This window comes from Muscardinus avellanarius (assembly GCF_963383645.1).
Source record: "Muscardinus avellanarius genome assembly, chromosome: 7".
Classification (NCBI taxonomy): Eukaryota; Metazoa; Chordata; class Mammalia; order Rodentia; family Gliridae; genus Muscardinus; species Muscardinus avellanarius.
Window position 1 is genome coordinate 87,814,550 of NC_137793.1, and position 18,696 is coordinate 87,833,245.

The 18,696-nt window shown below is 39.5% G+C and overlaps 1 protein-coding gene across 9 annotated transcripts in view; it reads right to left on the reverse strand.

The window, feature by feature from the left end:
* The window catches only part of PPP1R12B (protein phosphatase 1 regulatory subunit 12B), a gene marked incomplete at both ends in the record, with an annotated part of 232,936 nt that overhangs the window by 19,848 nt on the left and 194,392 nt on the right, over positions 1–18,696 (reverse strand). For all 9 annotated transcript variants that reach the window (XM_080698454.1, XM_080698453.1, XM_080698449.1 and 6 more), the window contains one exon: positions 1,762–1,778. In XM_080698454.1, coding sequence (XP_080554580.1) covers positions 1,762–1,778 — 17 coding nt within the window. The remainder of the gene's footprint in view (positions 1–1,761; positions 1,779–18,696) is intronic.

The following is an 18,696-nucleotide window of genomic DNA, read 5'->3' on the forward strand; positions in this document are numbered from 1 at the left end:
TAATACCAAAGCTTCTACCCCATGATTTTGCCCACAAAATAGCCACTATTAAGGATGTCAAACATCCTCAATCGACAGACACATATTGTCTTGAATTTTTAGTTACTATAAATGATACTAAAATAAGCAGTTTATAAATCCTGGTGTAATTTCCAATTAGTTTCTTAGGATAAATTTTAGAAGTCTGTTTGGTCAAGGGCTAAATATATTTTGAATGCTAATGTATATATTACCATACTGCCCTTCAGAGAAGTTTCATTTTTCTAGTCCAAAAGGAGAAATACTATTTCATTGACATTAATTTTATTTTTTTGCAGTATGAGAATTGAACTCAGGACCTCACACATGCTAGGCAAGTACTTCACCACTGAACTACAATTCCAGGCCTTTTTATTTTACTTTGAGACAGGGTCTCACTAAGTTTCCTAGGCTGTTCTGAAACTGCTCATCCTCCTGTCTCAACTTCCTAAGTTGCTGATTTAAATATCTGGGAGTTTCAATATTCAGTATCTTTGGTTGTTTATCTTCTTTGTGTCTACATTTCCTACCCAAGCTTTGTTTAGCAGGATAGTCATCTTTTTCTTTTTATGTTGGGGGAGCCTCCTCCAGATCATTCTATCACTCTATTTGTGTATTCTGGACTGGCACCTCACCGTTTTAATCACTACAGTTTTATTGCCTATAGCATATATTAATAAGGCAGAACCAGCTCAATAATAAGAAAATTATGAGGAGACTCATATGCCCTGTGCTATCCCATATCTACATCTTTCCCCAAATCTCTTCTTAACTTTTCCATCACAGGAACAGTGGAAAAGGAGAGATTCAGACGTTATTTTCAGAGCCACCATTATTATTTGTTTATTTATTTCTTCAGGAAGATCAAATTTGTACCCTTAGATATTAGGTGAAGGATTAGAGAAAAATATCATCCAAACTGATATTTTCCTTAAATTTTGAACAACTGAAAACAGATTTTTAGCTCATTTACAAACTGTTTAGCTAAAGGTATAATGCTGGATTCACTATTCAGTGCCAGTGCCTAACCTCAGTTTTGATTCAGCCTTTATTCTACAATGAAGCCATTCTTGAATGACCAGATTAGGTTAACTGCCTCTTCTCTGTGCTCACAATTCATACCTGTCCATGCTTCCAAATGGTACTTACTATATTCCATTGGAATGATCTGTCTCTCTAGTGGTCTGCAGGCTAATTGCAGGTAAGGATAATATCTTATTTTATATGTGTAGTGATAGTGATTGAACTCGGGGGCATTCTACCTCCAAGCTACACTCCAGCCCTACTTTTATCTTTTATTTTGAAAAAGGATCTCACTAACTTGCTGACAGCCTAAGTTGTTGAAGTTAGCTTTAAATCTGCAACCTTCCCGTCTCAGCCTCCCAAGTACTAGAATTAGAGGCATGCTCCTCCACATCCAGCTCAAGGTTGATGTCTTATTCATGATTCCCTAGCACTCGCATAGTGCCTGGTACTGGTGCTTTGGGAAAATTAATCTATTGAAAGTACACAGGGTGAATTGAATAGAGGAGAATCTGGCAGCAGGAAGAGGAATTGAAAGGCATTTAATAACTTTGGGCAGAAGATACTAAAAGTCTGAATTATTGTGGTGGCTATGGAAATGAAAAGGGTGAAAAGGATGTGAGGAATATTATTAAACTATTATATAGAGCAAAATTTAATTAGATATACATTCATTCATAAGTATTAAGCATGCATATAAAAAACAGGGAGAGTTCTTACCTAGAAAGTCTTTCATGCTAGAGAAAAGAAACAAAAACAAAAGAAAACAGCATTAGCAAGGGATTGATTTTTTATTTCCATTTATAAGTGCACTTTTCAAATCAGATGTCTCAACTTCACAGCTGGAGATGGGGTACAATTTAAGAAAAGCAGTTCAACCGGCTGCATGAAAGGCTATAGAGCTCTAGCTCACACTTGCTTTTATTCTATGACTCACCAGAACTGAGGCTTTAGGGATATATCATCATTTTAAATTGAAAGCCAGCAAGATGAAAAATGATAAAAATAAAAACCAAACAACTGTGTCCCCTCACAACTAGCCAGACAATCTGTGTTCTAGGAATGATGATCCTTCTGGGTGACACTGAATCTCTCTAAATCTCAAGAGTCAGCCAACTAAATTCCCTTGGTTTACAAACTAGTAAACCTTGTATTCCCTGAATAGAGTAACTGACAAATATTAAAACCCAGGATAATTACTGGCTTTCTCCTCGATTTATAGTGAAGGTAGAAGAGTAAAGGAGTTGGAGGGGGAAGCAGACAAAGTCTCATCTTAGTCCCTAGGATGCTGATTGAAAGAAAATTTAAGAATAAGAAAGTACTTTGAGGACTCAGGAAGGAGTTTCACAGATGCAGACTATAAGCTTGGTCACTGTAAATAAACCAATAATAGAAAGCGATCACATCTATGCTTACCAGTTTGTTTTTTTGGCAGTACTAGGGATGGAACCCAGGGGCATTCTACCTCCAAGCTACACCCCCAGCCCTATTTTTTTTTTCTTTATTTGGAAACAAAGTCTCACTGAGTTGCGAAGGGCTTAAGTAGGAGCCGAGACTGCTTTCGAACCCAGATCCTCCTGTTTCAGTCTCCCAAATGCTGGGATTATAAGCATGCAACACCATGCCTGGCTTGTTGGTTTGTTTAGTGTGTGTGTGTGTGTGTGTGTGTGTGTGTGTGTGTGTGTGTGAGAGAGAGAGAGAGAGAGAGAGACAGACAGACAGACAGACAGACACAGACTGGAGACTGAACCTAGGGGATTCTACCTCTGACTTACAGCCCTATTTTATTTTTTAATTTGAAACAGGGTCCAAAAAGTTACTGAGGGCCTCACTATATTGCTGAGGCTGGCCTTAAACCTGTGATCTTCCTGTCTCAGCTGCCCAAGTACTGGAATTACAGGCATGCACTACCACACTGGGCCCATTTATTTATTTTCTGATCAGAGATTACCTTTATCCTCCTATTCTTTCACTTCTTAAAAAAGAAGTTAGGAAATAAACAATTGATTTGGGTATTTTTTTCCCCTCTTGAGGTATTAGGTAATAACAAAACCTTCAAGGACAGACAGAAGACAGGGTTCACTAATCTATAGATGAACAAGTCCTTGGACTACTGAGGAGTTAGTTAATCAACAGCCCTGCTTTGTTTAAGCACTGAACAGTCCCTGGAAGCCAACTGGTTTGTCAACCAACAAAGCACGACAGACCCAAACACCGCATCATCAAGCTGTCCAGGGGAGGGTGCCGTGACAGCGCGTGTGGAAGGTGGCTTTCCTCCATGGATCTTCTCTTCAAATCAGGGCTACACTCATCAGAACGAGCTCAGGCACTTTTCCAAAATGCACACAAACATAAATCCCAGAGATTCTCTTCCAGTAGGTCTGGAGTAAAATCTTTCTACCAAAAACAACAAACAACCAAAAAACCCCAAAACAAACAAACAAAAAACCAAAATAACTTTTTTTGTCATACTGGGAATCAGATCTGTGGCCTTGCACATGCTAGTAAGGCACTCTACTACTGAGCTATACCCCACTCCATTTCAATCTTCTAGCTTCAGCCTCTGGAGTAACTAAGTTTATTGGAATGCATGTGCCAGTTTTAGATGCCTTATGTGTATTTTTAAGAAGAATAGTTCTGGCTCACCACCACTGGATTAAATATACTTTTTTTTTTAACGTGGAGATGTGCCCCATTTGAGATGAAGAAATATTAAATTTTCATACAATTTAAGTTCTTTGAGAATCCTGGACAGTTTATCAAAATCCCATCCCAAAACAAAAAATAAAAAGGGCTATGGGTTTAGTTCAGTGGTAAAGCACCCCTGGGTTTAATCTCCAGGACAAAGAAAAATTACTTTATATATAAATATGGTTCAAAAATACTGAAGTGAAAGGGAAGAGCTGGGCTCCTGTCTACTAACTAACTCACCAGCTTGTATGTATATCAAAATATGCTACATTTCCATGATTTACTCTCATAAGAATATGTAATTAACCCTTTCAATTTAGAATGTTCTGGAAGCATAATGAAGCTTTTTATGCTATCATCATACCCAAGAAGGTTCTCAGATGGATATGTGACAATATATACAGCTGAGCTTGTGAGTTAGTAGACAGCCTTATAGGATCTGGATGAATTAAAACTCATTGCTCAGGAAACCTGTGAATTGTGACATGTAAAATACTGGTGAATCAACAGCCAGATCATGGGATCAACATAGGTGTCTATCAACAGATGAATGGATTACAAATTATGAGATATCCACACAATGGAATTCTACTCCGCAATAAAGAAAAAAAATGTCATCTGCAGCAAAATGGGAGGACCTGGAGAACATTATGTTAAGTCACAGAGAATGAAGGGTCATATGCTTTGTCTAATATGTGGAAGCTAGGGAATAACTGGGATACCAGAGGGACTCCAGATAATGGAGGAAAACCTCAGTGGAGCCAGGGAGGTAGTCTACGGGAAGGGGAGGGGAAAAGAACATCATCAGTTTTATTTCCATATGTGGAATAACAATGTCAATCTCAGTACTCTGTATGGGGAATGGGGAAGGGGGAGGGAGCCTTGAGGCGGGCCCACCAAGTACTATGTACATGTATGTCACTGTCAACACGATTTACATTATGATGTGAGACTATAATGCACCAATAAAAGCATATTGAAAATACTTGTGAATAACTGAGACTGAACTTCACATTGGCAAATGCCAAAAGGCTGTTGTGAGCCCCCTATAAACCAAGTGTGGTGGTGAATGCCTATAATCCCAATACCCGGGAGGCTAAGATGGAAGGATGGCAGTCTCAAGGCCAGCCTCAGTAATTTAGTGACTTTGTTTCCAAATAAAAATAAAAGAAGGCTGAGGGTGTAGCTCAGTATATGTCCCTGGGTTCAATTCTCAGTTATCTCCCCCATAACTCCCCAAAGCCACTGTGTGCAGAGCCCTGTAGGGCAGGTGCGAAGGAAGAAGTCAAGCTGGCTGCAGGATGGAGCCAGAAGAGCACTGTGAATGTAGCTATGGAGCTTGTCTGGAACACTGCAGGGAAAGCATGCAAGGGAGTGTTGTGGAGAGCAGTGGTGGAGAGCAGTGGCAACCTCCAGGCTCCAACCAAAGGTCTCCAGCAATAAATGAATCCTGAGATGATGTTAGAGAAATACACACACCTTCTCCTTCCCAGTTATGTTACCCTTAGTGCCCACAGGGCCAGGACATGATAGGTGCTTAATAAACTGAGCTAACTCGTTCATGTTTCTGCCGTGATGGCATTGGCTGGCTTTGCATTCTAATTTTCGCTTTTTTTTTTTTGTGGGTCTGGGGATGGAACCCAGAGGCACTTGACCTCCGAGCTACACCCCCTGCCCCATTTTTTTATTCTTTATTTTGAAACAGGGTCTCACTGAGTTGCAAAGGGCCTCATTAAGTGGCTGAGGCTGTCTGCGAACCGCTATCCTCCTGTCTCTGCCTCCCAAATGCTGGGATTACAAGCATGCCCCACCACGCCCAGCTTAATTTTCACTCTTATATCTTCCAGTTACTGCTTACTCCAATGTTAAGAATTAAATGTGGTAATTATGAAGAAATATACTCTCAAAATGCCAGTGCCGCTTCTTCTCTTCAGTTTTTAGTTCTAAGGGTATTACAATGGCCATTGATGCTGGTTAGCCTACTCAGTTAACTTAGCGACTTTGATCAGGAAGTTGAGTTCACATGCAACCAGATGAAACAATAATTTAGGAAACCATTTCTCTTGCTGCTTCTGGGCAAAACAGCCTTCAAACCACATCATCCACATGGGAGAATCATTCTGAACAGTCTCTAAAGGTGAGCTTTCCAAATATTCTATTAGGTATGGAAAAATGCGTAATTACAAACACACTGGTTTGTGTTTTTTCTTCATTCTACTGAAATATAAGCCTATTTCTGCAGGGTATGCACAAACTGAGGCTTGATTAGCTTTCTGACAACTAAATCAGTTCCATTTGCTGCTCCCCCCGAAATGTGGGCCCATACTTGAATGTGTTTTATTTTTATCCATTTTCTTCTTCATAAATACCTTATTTGTCGGGTAAGATTAACTACATCTTCAGCTTTAAATTTTCCTATTTAGACTCTGGCAGCTGCCTCTACAGTGAAGGAACAAGTATTCTACCCCCACACTAAAACAGGTAAATTAGTATTTTTACTAGGTATCACTCTTAGAAACTATGTATATCAAAATAGCTACATTTCCATGATTTACTCTCATAAGAATAAGTAATTAACCTTTCAATTTAGAATGTTCTGGAAGCATAATGAAGCTTTTTATGCTATCATCATACCCAAGAAGGTTCTCAGATGGATATGTTACAATATATAGTATGGCTTTGTATACTCAGAGCCTCCACTGAAGAGACTGATGCAAAACTTAAACACTAGAAAACCTAGAGATCAGGGTAGCACTATCAAACAGCCACCAGAGAAGGCTCATGAGATCCCTGGGCATGAAAAAGCAGATTACACAGGGTTTTCAAGAAGCTTAATTTTTCCACAAGTGAGAACACATGGGGGAAGGTGATGCTAATGGTGCTTAAGCTTGCGACTGCCACACCAGCTCCTGCCCCTGCAGGCTCCTACATATGCCTCCTACACGCGGCCACCTAAGCATCAGGTGCCTAGGAGTAACTCAAAGCAAATGCCACATTCTGTTATCTTTTTAGACTTCTTGCTATCAATTTCTTTTTGGGTGGCATTTTATAGAAATGTGTAGGTACTGAGTGACAGACAAAGCAGCAGACAATTCACCTAAATGCAGATATCAGAGAAAAGAGATCCTTGGCTTTCCTCACCAATCACAGTGCCTTCCAGCTTGGACCTAACCTCTGAACTACCTGGCATCCTTAGTTGAATTTTTAATTTTGCCGTCAAGGCTAGTCTAAGCAATGTCTTGGGAAAGCCAAGCTAACTAATTAGAGGAGAGCATATAAGTCTCCTAAAACCTCAGAGATTAGAGAGATTTGGATGCAGGAGAGGCAACATAGTTACTTCAGTACAAACTATTATTTCAAAAAGGGAAAAAGCCTGAAATTTCTAAAAGAGATGGTATTCTCATGGTATGAGAAATGATTTTAAGTTTTTGGCCTACAGAGAGTATTCTTATAAACTGGAAGGCAAGATATCCTAGAAGTTTATAGGATTTAGTGTTTAATTCCCTAGCTTCTGATAAAACGGCTTAGATCATACTTCCTGATTTTCCTTGGTAGAGTACCTCTAGACACTATTGTTTTGCTTGGCTTCTTGATACAAGATAATCAGGGATTGATAAAAAAAAACCCTATCAGGTTTAGGCAGAGAGAAGTGCGGGTTTCCTGGTTAAGGAGCAGAATGGCTGAATTGGTGAATTTCCTCTTTACCCTGCTGTCACTCAAAGTAAGCAGAGTTCCACTGTTAAGACTGACACTGCTTCTCATACTAGAAAGCTGGCTGCAAGCCCTCCAGGGAGACTACTGAGAAAATCTAGAGATAAGAGGGAATGAGCTTGCCCAAGTGGTCTCGGGGGAGCAGTACGCCAGGAAGTGACACCAGAAGAGGCAAGCAGATACAGGCCAGGGAAATGAACACTGAAGGCTCCCCAGAGAAGAGGGCACCAAGAGGCCAGCTTAGTGGGCAGGGAATAGGGGGAAGGCCCAGAACCCAGGGCTTAGACACCTCAACCCCATCTTGATCCTCTGGAGGTTGGAGTGTGGCTCTTCTCACCCGTGTCCTGGGAATGGCCCCATTTTCCAACCCTCCCTCAGCATGTTCTCTCTCCTAAAAACAGAATGGTTACTTAGTCTAGTTTATAGGGTCTGAATAGCTCATCTCCACGTAATGACATCAGATATTTTAGAAAAGGCATGAGTCTTCTATTTGCAGGTTAACACACAAGTATGTTATATGTTCTAATCAGAAGTGTTAGAAGGAACTTCTGTAAGTGTATTTGTTGGAGATCATTTACTCTTTCACTGAAGACAAACGAATGATGGTACTCTCTGGTGTGTTTGAGCTAGATAAAAATTGTTCAGAGACAAAATTATTTTCACAGCTTTAATGGTCCAAATGGGGGCAATAGATACTGCGAATGGGATTCTGGAGCCGAAGAAACAAAAGGCTGTTCGGAGACCAATATAAATACAGGGAGCTGAGGTAAAAAGAATGATTAGCCAGATATAGAGCATGGTTTAAAAAAATGCCCCCAAACAAGAAGCAGCCTCTTTCCTTTCATACTTCTTGAAGTCCTACCACATAAATTGCAATGCTTGGGCCTGTTTGTAATAAAAGAACAGAGCGAAGATCACCACTAATTCAGATGGCAATCCTAGAAAGGGACAGGACCTAGGCTGGTTTTGATTTGTGAAATGTGTAGGGCTCTCAAAACACCAGAGGCTGGCTTAGAAAAATCCCCACAAAAGCTTTTAACTTGAAAGTTATCAGGGGTTCAGGAAGGCCCATAATTAAAACCAAACTTCTTTTACCAAGTTTAAAATAAAATTGTGGCTCTGGAAAGCTGGGCCCAAGGGAAAGGAATGAAACCAAGTCACATGTCTATTGCCAAGGCTGAAACTGGTTTAACTCATGTTCCTCTGGAGTCAGGGCCTGACCCCACAGTGATGGGAAACAACCTCCTATTTATATTTTCCCTAAGAGGGACTAAGCTGAAGGAACATTTCATATCATGTTCTTGTACACTAGCTGAGCCAGGGGAAACAAGATGAGCTATTCTGGGATGGCCTACAGAGAACCAGCCTCTCCCTTCCGAGTTCTCAGGCTGATGACTGATGACAACCAAGCCAACAAGGGGAGGGAGCTGCAGCAGGGACCCTTTGGACCTTCAGCGCTACTGGGGACCCAGCTACCAACTGGGTTAATTGCAAAATAATACAATTTTATAACTGTTAAAAAAACATTCTGTGTGTGTATATATATATATATATATATATATATATATATATATATATATATATATGAAATTTTTCTAGCTTTCTATCTTAAGGAATAACCTCTCTTAGAACTCATACAGATGGGATTCTCAGGAAATCTGGAATAAGGAGAGTCTACCAGTCACTGTCTTTAAAGCAAATCTTTCTGAGTCTGTAGCCTCGTAATATATTTGGGACTCTTGCATAATTTGCAAACAAGTGAGTGAGTGGAATGAGAATTTCAAGATAAAAGTAAATTTGTGATAGTAGAGGATGGTGACAATAAGGCCTATATTAGTTTTTTCTGTGCATCCAAAAACCCCCTAATATTCCCTTAATATTATCAAAGTTCCAACTTTACTAGTTATCTATTGTTGTCAAAGAGAATTACCATAACACTTGAGTCTTAAAGCATCTAGTCACTATTGCATTTGTTGGTCACGAGTCTGGCACCGCTTTGCTGGGTTCCCTGCTCAGGTTCTTGGCTGGATGGCTCCTATCTGGAGGATCTGGGGAAGAGTTTGCTTTTAAGCTCATCTGGGATGTCAGCAGAATCTACTTTCCTGAAGCTGCAGGCCTCTGCTGCCTTGCTGCTGCCAGAGGTGGCTGTTCACTGTTGCAGGGCTTCCTTCTCTCTAGGCATTTTCCCCTGTCAAACCAGCACACTGAAACCTTTCCACACTTCACATTTCTTGCTTCCCTTTTTGTCATGGGCTGAGAAAGCTCTGCCTTTGCAGGCTCATGTGATTAGGTCAAGCCCACCTGGAAAAACCTTCCTATCTTAAGGTTACCGGTGTCATATAATTAAACAAAATCATAGGAGAGCTATCCGGTCACACATACAAGTTTTAGATATCAGGATAGGATGTCTTTAGGGAGCCATTTCCAACCATCACAACATGGTTTAGCTTATCTATAAGATCCTAAGATGAAGAAACGGGGCCTGTCAGCTGCACGGGGTGACTGTAAATATTCAGAATCAGAACCATGCTGAAAGCACACATGCTGGGAATAAGTGTGCATCCATGTGAGCAGGTATATGTGTGTGTGTGAGAGGGTACTTCCAAGAAAAAATTAGCAATTGTTAAATTATACATACATTCATCACGTTATGTTCCTTGATTTGTCTTTACCAACAAATCAATACATATGAACAAACTGTTATATGAGAAAGTAAAATATAGTGCCAACATTCATTTTGAAAAAAAATCTCAGGTGCCAAGTTGTGGCTCATACATATATATATATATATATATATATATATATTTTTTTTTTTTTTTTTTTTGCTTGTCTGTTTTGGTGCTGGAGATTGAACCCAGGACCTTACACATTAACTTAATACTACATGTAGAAAGAGAACAAGTAACGTCACCTCATATATTCCAGGGCATATCATTATATTTTTAAGGAAAAATCATTCAATTTATTCCATTACAGAAATACTCATCTATTTATCATATTACCTACATATTATTGGAGTTTTATAGCTCTTAGTTTCTAGGTAGGCTTGTACCTTTTCTTTGTGGCTACTCTCATTTTCTGAAGAATTTCAGGACTCTTTTGGAACTCAGATTCAGAACTCTTTTGGAACTCAGAAAATGTACTTATTGAGCCAGGTGGCACATGCCTATAATTCCAGTACTTGGGAGGTTAAGACAAGAGGACTGCAGGTTTGGTGAGGTAAGCCTCAGCAACTTAGCAGGCCTTCCACAATTTTGTGAGATCCTGTTTCAAAATAAAAAAGAGGGCTGGGGTAGAATGACCCTGGGTAAAACACACACAGGTACAGACAGACAGACAGACACACACACACATACACCTTATTGCAGAAGGAATCTGCAGGTTCAGGCATGTTCTCCACCTAGCCATTCACATGCTGTGTACTATATGAACATGATCAACAGAAGGACGAGGAGCTCTAACATTTGTGGCTCTGGCACTATGCCATGCTTCTCACCCTGTCATTTTCACTTTCCCCTGGTTTGGAGTTTTAGGTTCAGGCATGCACAGCCACCTGAAACCATAGTAAGATAAAAGAAGCTTGATTACTTCTCTCCAAATATTGTTAGGAAATACTGTGTATAATTTATGATAACATTTAGAAGTCCTTATTTAGGCCTTAAATCCTACTCTTTGAGTTCCACTTTCTCTGAGTTTCCTGAGGCTCTATGACAGAGGTGTTACTGATCACCATCATACCTCCTCAGGCAATAAGCCTTCCAAGCCCAAAACCTGGGAAGAGAAGAGATGAGTTATTTTTCCCCATCGTGGTGCTAGGGATCAAAGTGAGGGACCTGCACATTTTAGGCAAGTTTTCTACCACTGAGCTGCATCCCCAGACCATAGATGCATTTTTTTTTTTTTTTTTTTTTTGGTGGTACTGGGTTTCCTGGAAGCCCTTCTACCTCTGGGATACACTACCATGGGCTACACTCCCAGACCTATTTTTTTACCTTTTTATTTGGAAACAGGGTCTCTTAAGCCAGCAAGGCTGGCTCTGAACGAGCACAATCCTCCTGTCTCTGCCTTCCAAGAGCGGGGATTACAAGCGTGGGCCACCATGCCCGGCCATAGATGCATTTTAAAAATATGTTTATGTATGGTAAACATCACACTGCAGCAGTGTATTTATTGTTATTATTTTTTTGTGGTACTGGGGTGGAACCAAGGAGATTTCCTACCTCCAGACTATACTCCTAGACCTATTTTTTAATATTTTATTTGCAAACAGGGTCTCACTAAATTGCCGAGAGTCTCACTAAGTAGCTGAGGCTGGCTTTGAACCTCTGCGATCCTCCTGTCTCAGCCTCCCAAGCACAGGGATTACAAGTGTGTGCCACCATGCCCGGCTCTTGTAGCAGTGCATTTGAATAGCAGTCATTTAAATTTTATTTGGACCAAGTTATAAATAAAAAACATTTGCAAAGCTGGGTGTGGTGGTGCATGCTTTTAATTCCAGCATTTGGGAGGCTGAGAAAGGAGGACTGCGGCTCATAGACAGCCTCAGCAACTTAGTGAGGCCCTCTGCAACTCAGTGAGACCCTCTTTCAAAAAATAAAGAATAAGCTGGGCATGGTGGCACATGCTTGTAATCCCCGCGCTTGGGAGGCAGAGACAGGAGGATCGCGTAGGTACAAAGCCAGCTGCAAGCACTGGCTTAAGAGACCCTGTTTCCAAAAAAAAACAAACAAATAAATAAAATAGGTCTGGGAGTGTAGCCCGGAGGTAGAAGGGCTTCCAGGAACCCCAGTACCACCAAATAAATAAATAAATAAATAAATAAATAAATAAATAAATAATAGGTCTGGGAGTTATCTCAGAGGTAGAATGTCCCTGGGTTCCATTCCCAGTACCTAAACAAACAAACAAACAAACAAACAAAAAACCACTTTTGCAAAGGGGAGAAAGAGGCTCTCTTTACATTTCAAAAGGAAACAGACCATTCTTAGAAATTAAATAACATAAGGTGAGCCTTTCTACTTCTCAGTAGGTTCCAAGGTCACGAACTACCTTGGTGTTTAGCTTTTCCCTCCTTCCCCCACCTGTCTCCACAGAAACCAACAAAAATACTTTCTTAAACTTTTTTTTTTTAAATTTTTGAGGTACTGGGGATGGAACCCAGGCACACTCTACCTCTGAGTTTCACCCTTGGTCCTATTTTCTATTCTTTATTTTGAAACAGGTCTCACTGAGTTGCAAAGGGCCTCACTAAGTAGCTGAGGCTTGTCTTCAAACCGTGATCCTCCTGTCTCAATCTCCCAAATACTGGGATTATAAGTGTGCGCCACCATGGCTGGCTTAAATTTTTTTTTTTTTTTTTTTTCTTGAGAAAGGAGCTTGCTCTCTTGCCAAGGCTGGCTTTGAGCTTGGGATTCTCCTGCCTCTGCCTGCCAAGTAGCTGGGATTATAGGAATATATCACAGTGTCTTGCTAAAACCAAAATATGATCTCGCCTATATTAGAGCTATAGATACATACCAAATTGTAATAAACAGAAACTTGGATTCCTTGGAAAATTCTATATAGCTTTGGGAAAACCGATGGTTGGCCTTCATTTCAGAAATAGGATTCTCCAGTGAGTGACCTGTTTTATAAGTGGCCAAAGAGAATAGGAGCAGGGTTCAAATCTTAAAAAGGCAGCAGCACTCAACCCCTTTATTGAAAACTGTGTGTGCCCAGCCTTGCCCTGGTGTATTTCAGAGTAATAAAATGTATGATTACAAAAATCCAAGCAAGGCTCTTTGATCTCAAAGAGCTGCTCTTTGGAGGAAACAAAAATATGCCCATAAAGGGTAATGTAAGAAAGCAACCGACTGAATACAATCAAATACGAGGCTATCTACAGTATTTATTTACCTAGAGTAGATAAAAAGGGTATCCAGGAAAGGGAGGGACTAATATTGACTAGAGATTGGGGCAAGGTATTATGGGTAAGCCTACACAGTAGGTACAAGACTGTACCTACCAGGTACTTTGGCCTTAATATTGAAACTGGTTGTCATAAAAAATTACACTGTCATGTGTGACTTTTAAGAAACCTGGCACAAGATGGGGCTTTACTATACCAGAGTTCTACTCTGCTCTGAAAGACAAAGCTTTCAAAGTGAAGAACCGAAACCTTGGATTCTTCCATTTTTATGTGTCCACAGGGTACATAAAATACACAAGGTTCTTTGGACTTAGGGGGCTAAAACTGCCTCCCAGAGCAAAAAAAGTATTTTAAAATGTAGACCTTAAGGAGAAAAAAAAAAAGCTGCTGCAGTTTTTTTTTTTGGGGGGGGGGCAGGGGAAGAGTCCCTCAGATAGAGAAACCTCAGTAATTCAGGCCCTAATTCAGAAGCTGCTCTAATTTAACAGGTTCTGAGTTGAAACATACTTTTGTACTATTTGATTGAAAATTTTAAATTAAAAAAATTAAAATTTATTTACAAAGCAAATTAACAGCATATATCAAAATAAAATAAATGACCTATTAAAAAAGGATCTGGTTTTGGGCACTTATAAACAGCTTTAGAATGACTATTTTCTTAAACAAAAATAAGATACATTAAAAATGATTCTAGACCACAATGTTGGAAGGCATAACAGATTTTTCTCTCCTTTGCAAAGGTAGTAGCCAATAGTTATGCCATAGATACTTAAAAATAATAAAACTATACCAACTTAAAAGTGATGTAAAGTTCTGACATTTTACTGATTTAGATTCATCTCCCCCCAGTTATTCTGTTTTCCCTTCTTTGTCATCATCTCTTTTTGCAAATTAGATTCAATGTTCAACAACTCAGGTGCTATTTCTTGGAGAGACAGTAGTTTTACTGGAGTACTGACTCATCTTACTGGTTAAAACTGAGGCTCCGGATCCAGACTGCTGGCTGCAGCATTTACTAGTTATGAGATCTTAGATAGCTGCTAACTTCTATCTTAGTGTTCTCCTCAGTAAAATGGGGGTACTGGTACTCAAGGCGTAAGGTTATCAAAAGCATTAAGTAAGACAGTAAGTGTCACATGGACATTGTAAGTGTTTTATAAAGGTTAGCACTGGTACTACAATAGTTTGCCTACTTCTTCATTCTATTTCTCTTGTCCCTCTTTGGTCCTTTGGCTTTCCCAATGCTCAGTGGTTACAAAAGGAATTAAGCTCAAATAAGTTCCTTTGAACTCAAAGGATTTTATTTGCAGATTTTGATTATTCAGGCTAATTCCTACTTAACTTTTCTAACCTACAGACATCTAAGATCATGATTTTATCATCTGGATGGTTATACAGTCTTCCTAGATAATTAATGTGAAGTTGACTTTGCAAAGCAACAAAAATTTTTCATATTTTTAATGATTTAGAATGCTTTCATTTATTTTACAAATTAATTTAAATCTGGAATATTTAACTTTTTATTCAAAGAAACTTGCTATCTAATATAAAACTCCTATATGAAAAGTTATTTTCATAATGAACCACAAGAGGTTAAAGTCTAGACATACTTTTAGTATCTTTACTCATGGGTGGAACTCCCTGCATTGTGTAACCAAAGAAGGTTGCCAGGTTTGGGGGCTGTGATGAGAACTAACACCCCAGTTGTGAATAACCATTAACCATTGCACAACAAGCAGGTCAAAAACAGAATAAAAAAGGAGCTGAAAAAGAACAAAAGGCCAATGAAAGCCAACTCTAATTGTTTTCCTTTGGCCTTCTGACTATAATTAATTGTCAACTCGCCCAACTTATGAGATTGAGTGGGAAAAAATAACCCAACCAAACCAATGCTGAACAGTCTGGGAACTTTTTCAAATTTGAAAAAACAATCCCTGGCCACACAGCTGGTTATGTACTGAAAACAAAACTAGAACTCATCCCCAAACTCATAACCAATTGACCCTTGACTTCCTAAATTTCTGGATCCTTTGAGAACTCTTATTACTGTAACAGAAGGTTCACTATAATGACCCCAAAGAAACAAGATACAGAACCTGCTGTCTTCCTGCATATGTCTTCAATGGTGACTAAACAGGAAGGAGTCAGAAGCTGCTGCACATCCTTATCTGCTTGTTGTTACTCTCCCAGTTTATTCTCAGCCCCTTTCCTTACACTATACTCCTTAGACAAACTTGCTACTCCTATAGCTTCAATCATAAGTATCAATGTTTTCAACCCATAATTTTCTCTGGAGCTACAAACCAGCTACAGGTTGAGTAACCTGTATTCAAAATGCTTGGGACCCAAAGTGTTTAGATTTTTGACTTTTTCAGATTTTGGAAAATTTGCATAATATATAATGCGGTATCTTGGAGATGTGTCGTAAGTCTAAACAGAAAGTTCACTTGTTTTACATATACTTTATACATACAGCCTGAAGGTAATTTTATATAGTGTTTTTAGCATACCTCCATTTTCACTGTTAACTATCACATGAAGTCAGGTATGGAATTTTCCACTTGTGGCATCATGTTAGTGCTCAAAAGGTTCCAAATTCTGGATTTTGGATTAGGGGTGCTCAATCTATAGTTTCTGAATGACACGATCTGTATGTCCCAGTGTCCTTCTAATTCAACCTTTCCAAAAGTGAAACCAATGCCCTGCTCAACATTCTTTTGCCTCTGTGTTTGCCAATTCACTCTGTCATGCTGTTTCCTACAGGTTACATAAACTAAAGGCCTCAGAATTGTTCTTGATCCTGCTTGCTCCCAGGCTCATCTAGGCCCATTCTATCAGTCCCTGTGTTTTGTCAGTTCCTATTTTCTAAACAACTGAATGCTTCTCTGTACTACCTGGAGTTTGTCTCTGTTCAGGTACTGATGTCTCACTAGAATCTGGAATTCTACAACCAGGAGCCAATTGACCTGCACACCTTCCAACCTGCCCCCCCCCCCCCCCAGCTTCCAAAGAAGCCAGAGCTCTCTTTCTGTGGTGCTAAGGACTGAGCCCAGGAGAGTTCCACCCTAGTCTCTTTTATTTTTTATTTTGAAGAATGATTTTGATAAGTTTTCAAAGCTGCCACTAAACCTGCTATCCTCCTGTCTCAGCCTCCCAAGTATTGGAATTATAGCTGTATGACACTGTGCCTTGCTTATTCTGATATGATTTTTTTTTTTTTGGTACTGAGGATTGAAACTAGGGGGCATTCTTCCTCTGAGCTATGCCCCAGCCCTATCCTATTTAAAATTTTTGTTTTGAAACAGGGTCTTGCTAAGTTGCTGTGGCTGGTCCTTAACCTGTGTTCCTCCTGTCCCAGCCTCCCAAGAACTAGGATTACAGGTATGTGCTACCATGCTACGCTCTGACATATAATTATTTATTTATTTATTTATTTATTTATTTATTTATTTATTTATTTATTTTTTGCAGTACTGGGATGGAACCCAGGGGCATTCTACCTCTGAGCTATACCCTCAGCCCTATTTTTTTTTTCTTTATTTTTTAAAGAGTGTCTCACTGAGTTGTAAAGGGCCTCACTAAGTAGCTGAGGCTGTCTGCTAACCATGATTTTACTGTATCAGCTTCCCAAATTCTGGGATTACAAGCATGCACAACCATGCCTGGCTTTCTGACATAGAATTCTGATCATAGCAACTTTACCTCAATCAATAGGATAACTTCCCAAATGCTTGGAGTAACATAATATAACCCACATGATATGGCCTCTACTAAGTCTCCAGCTTTATTTCCTATTGCATTTATTTATTTATTTAATTTATTTTTTGGTGGTACTTGGGTTCCTGGAAACCCTTCTACCTCTGGGCTACACTCCCAGACCTATTTTATACTTTTTTATTTGGAAACAGGGTCTCTTAAGCCAGCGCAGCTGGCTTCGAACCTGCGCGATTCTCCTGTCTCTGCCTCCTAAGCAGAGGGATTACAAGCATGTGCCACCACACCCGAATTTCCTATTGTATTTATTAATGCCATAGTTTCTCGTATATTTTTTTAACTCTATAGTATGCTATTTCTTCCTTCTTTACCCACCTAGCTTTTATTATTCTGCAGACATCAGGCTAATTCATTTACCACCTGATTGATCTAAAACACTCTGTACCTGTATGTATTTATTAGAAAATTCTTCTTCCTGTGTTGTAATTCTTGATTTTCCTCTCTCTAATTAGATTTTCAATTCCTTGAAGGCAGAAATCATGCCTCTCATTTATTATGACTTAGTGTTCAATATAGGGCTCAATATATAGCAGATGCTCATGGAATATTAGTTGTTGGAAGATTCAAAATAAGGCAGGATTGGCTGTGTGTGGTGGTCCATGACTGTAGTTCTAGCTGCTCAGCCTTTGGAGGCTGAGGCAGGAGGGTCACTTGAGTTCATAAGTTCAAGACATACAGCAAGACCCTATCTCAACAATAAAACAAAACAAAGCCAAAATAAAAAACCCAATAGAGCAGGTGGCCTTAATATCCATTTATCATGGAACCAGAAAATCAGGGTGGCAAGGGCAGAATACAGCTTACAGAAAAGGAGCTGATGCCTCCAAAGCTCACAGTCTCCCTGATCAGCGAACCAAGGCTTCAGATGCCACTGCATCTGGCTCCATGCAGGACTGAGTTAACTAGGCCACTATCTACCTAGGATTCATGTAATGGCTTCCAATGGGGAAACTAATTCCTACAAGTCCTACTTCTCCTGCCTAGGAAGACTTCTTGAATTACTGCTTATTGACTTTTCTTGAGTGGAATAAATAAACAGAAATGCATTAGTGGTTTTAATTAGGCAGAAAACATGATTAACAGATTGTACTCTAATTAGCATTGTTCACCCAGACAAATGTTTCTTGTTCCATGACAACAAATTATAAAGCGGGATAAAAAATGGATTCCAGATTGGTAGTGCCCCAGATACAGCACCGTGGGTATAGAGGATAAGATAATATGCTACAGAACTATTTGATTCTTGCCAGAGATGGGAACAAAGCAATGCAAAAATTTTTATATTAACACTGAAGGCCTAGAAGGTGATGTGGAACACTGATGGCTGTGAACCAGAGCTGTGGACAAGCGCTCCTGAAAGCTGCAATCTTTAATCATCCAATCACTTACCAAACGTATTCTGATTAGTTTGTAAGTTATAAAATAAAGCAAGTTGTCGAACCATTCCATATGTGTGTTAGTAGCTGGGTGAAAATATTATTAAGTAAAATCTGTCCTATTGAGATGTTAGACCTGTAGTAATCTAGTCTAAACAGGAAAATGCTACTGATCTGATTTAAAGTACAGGTCAA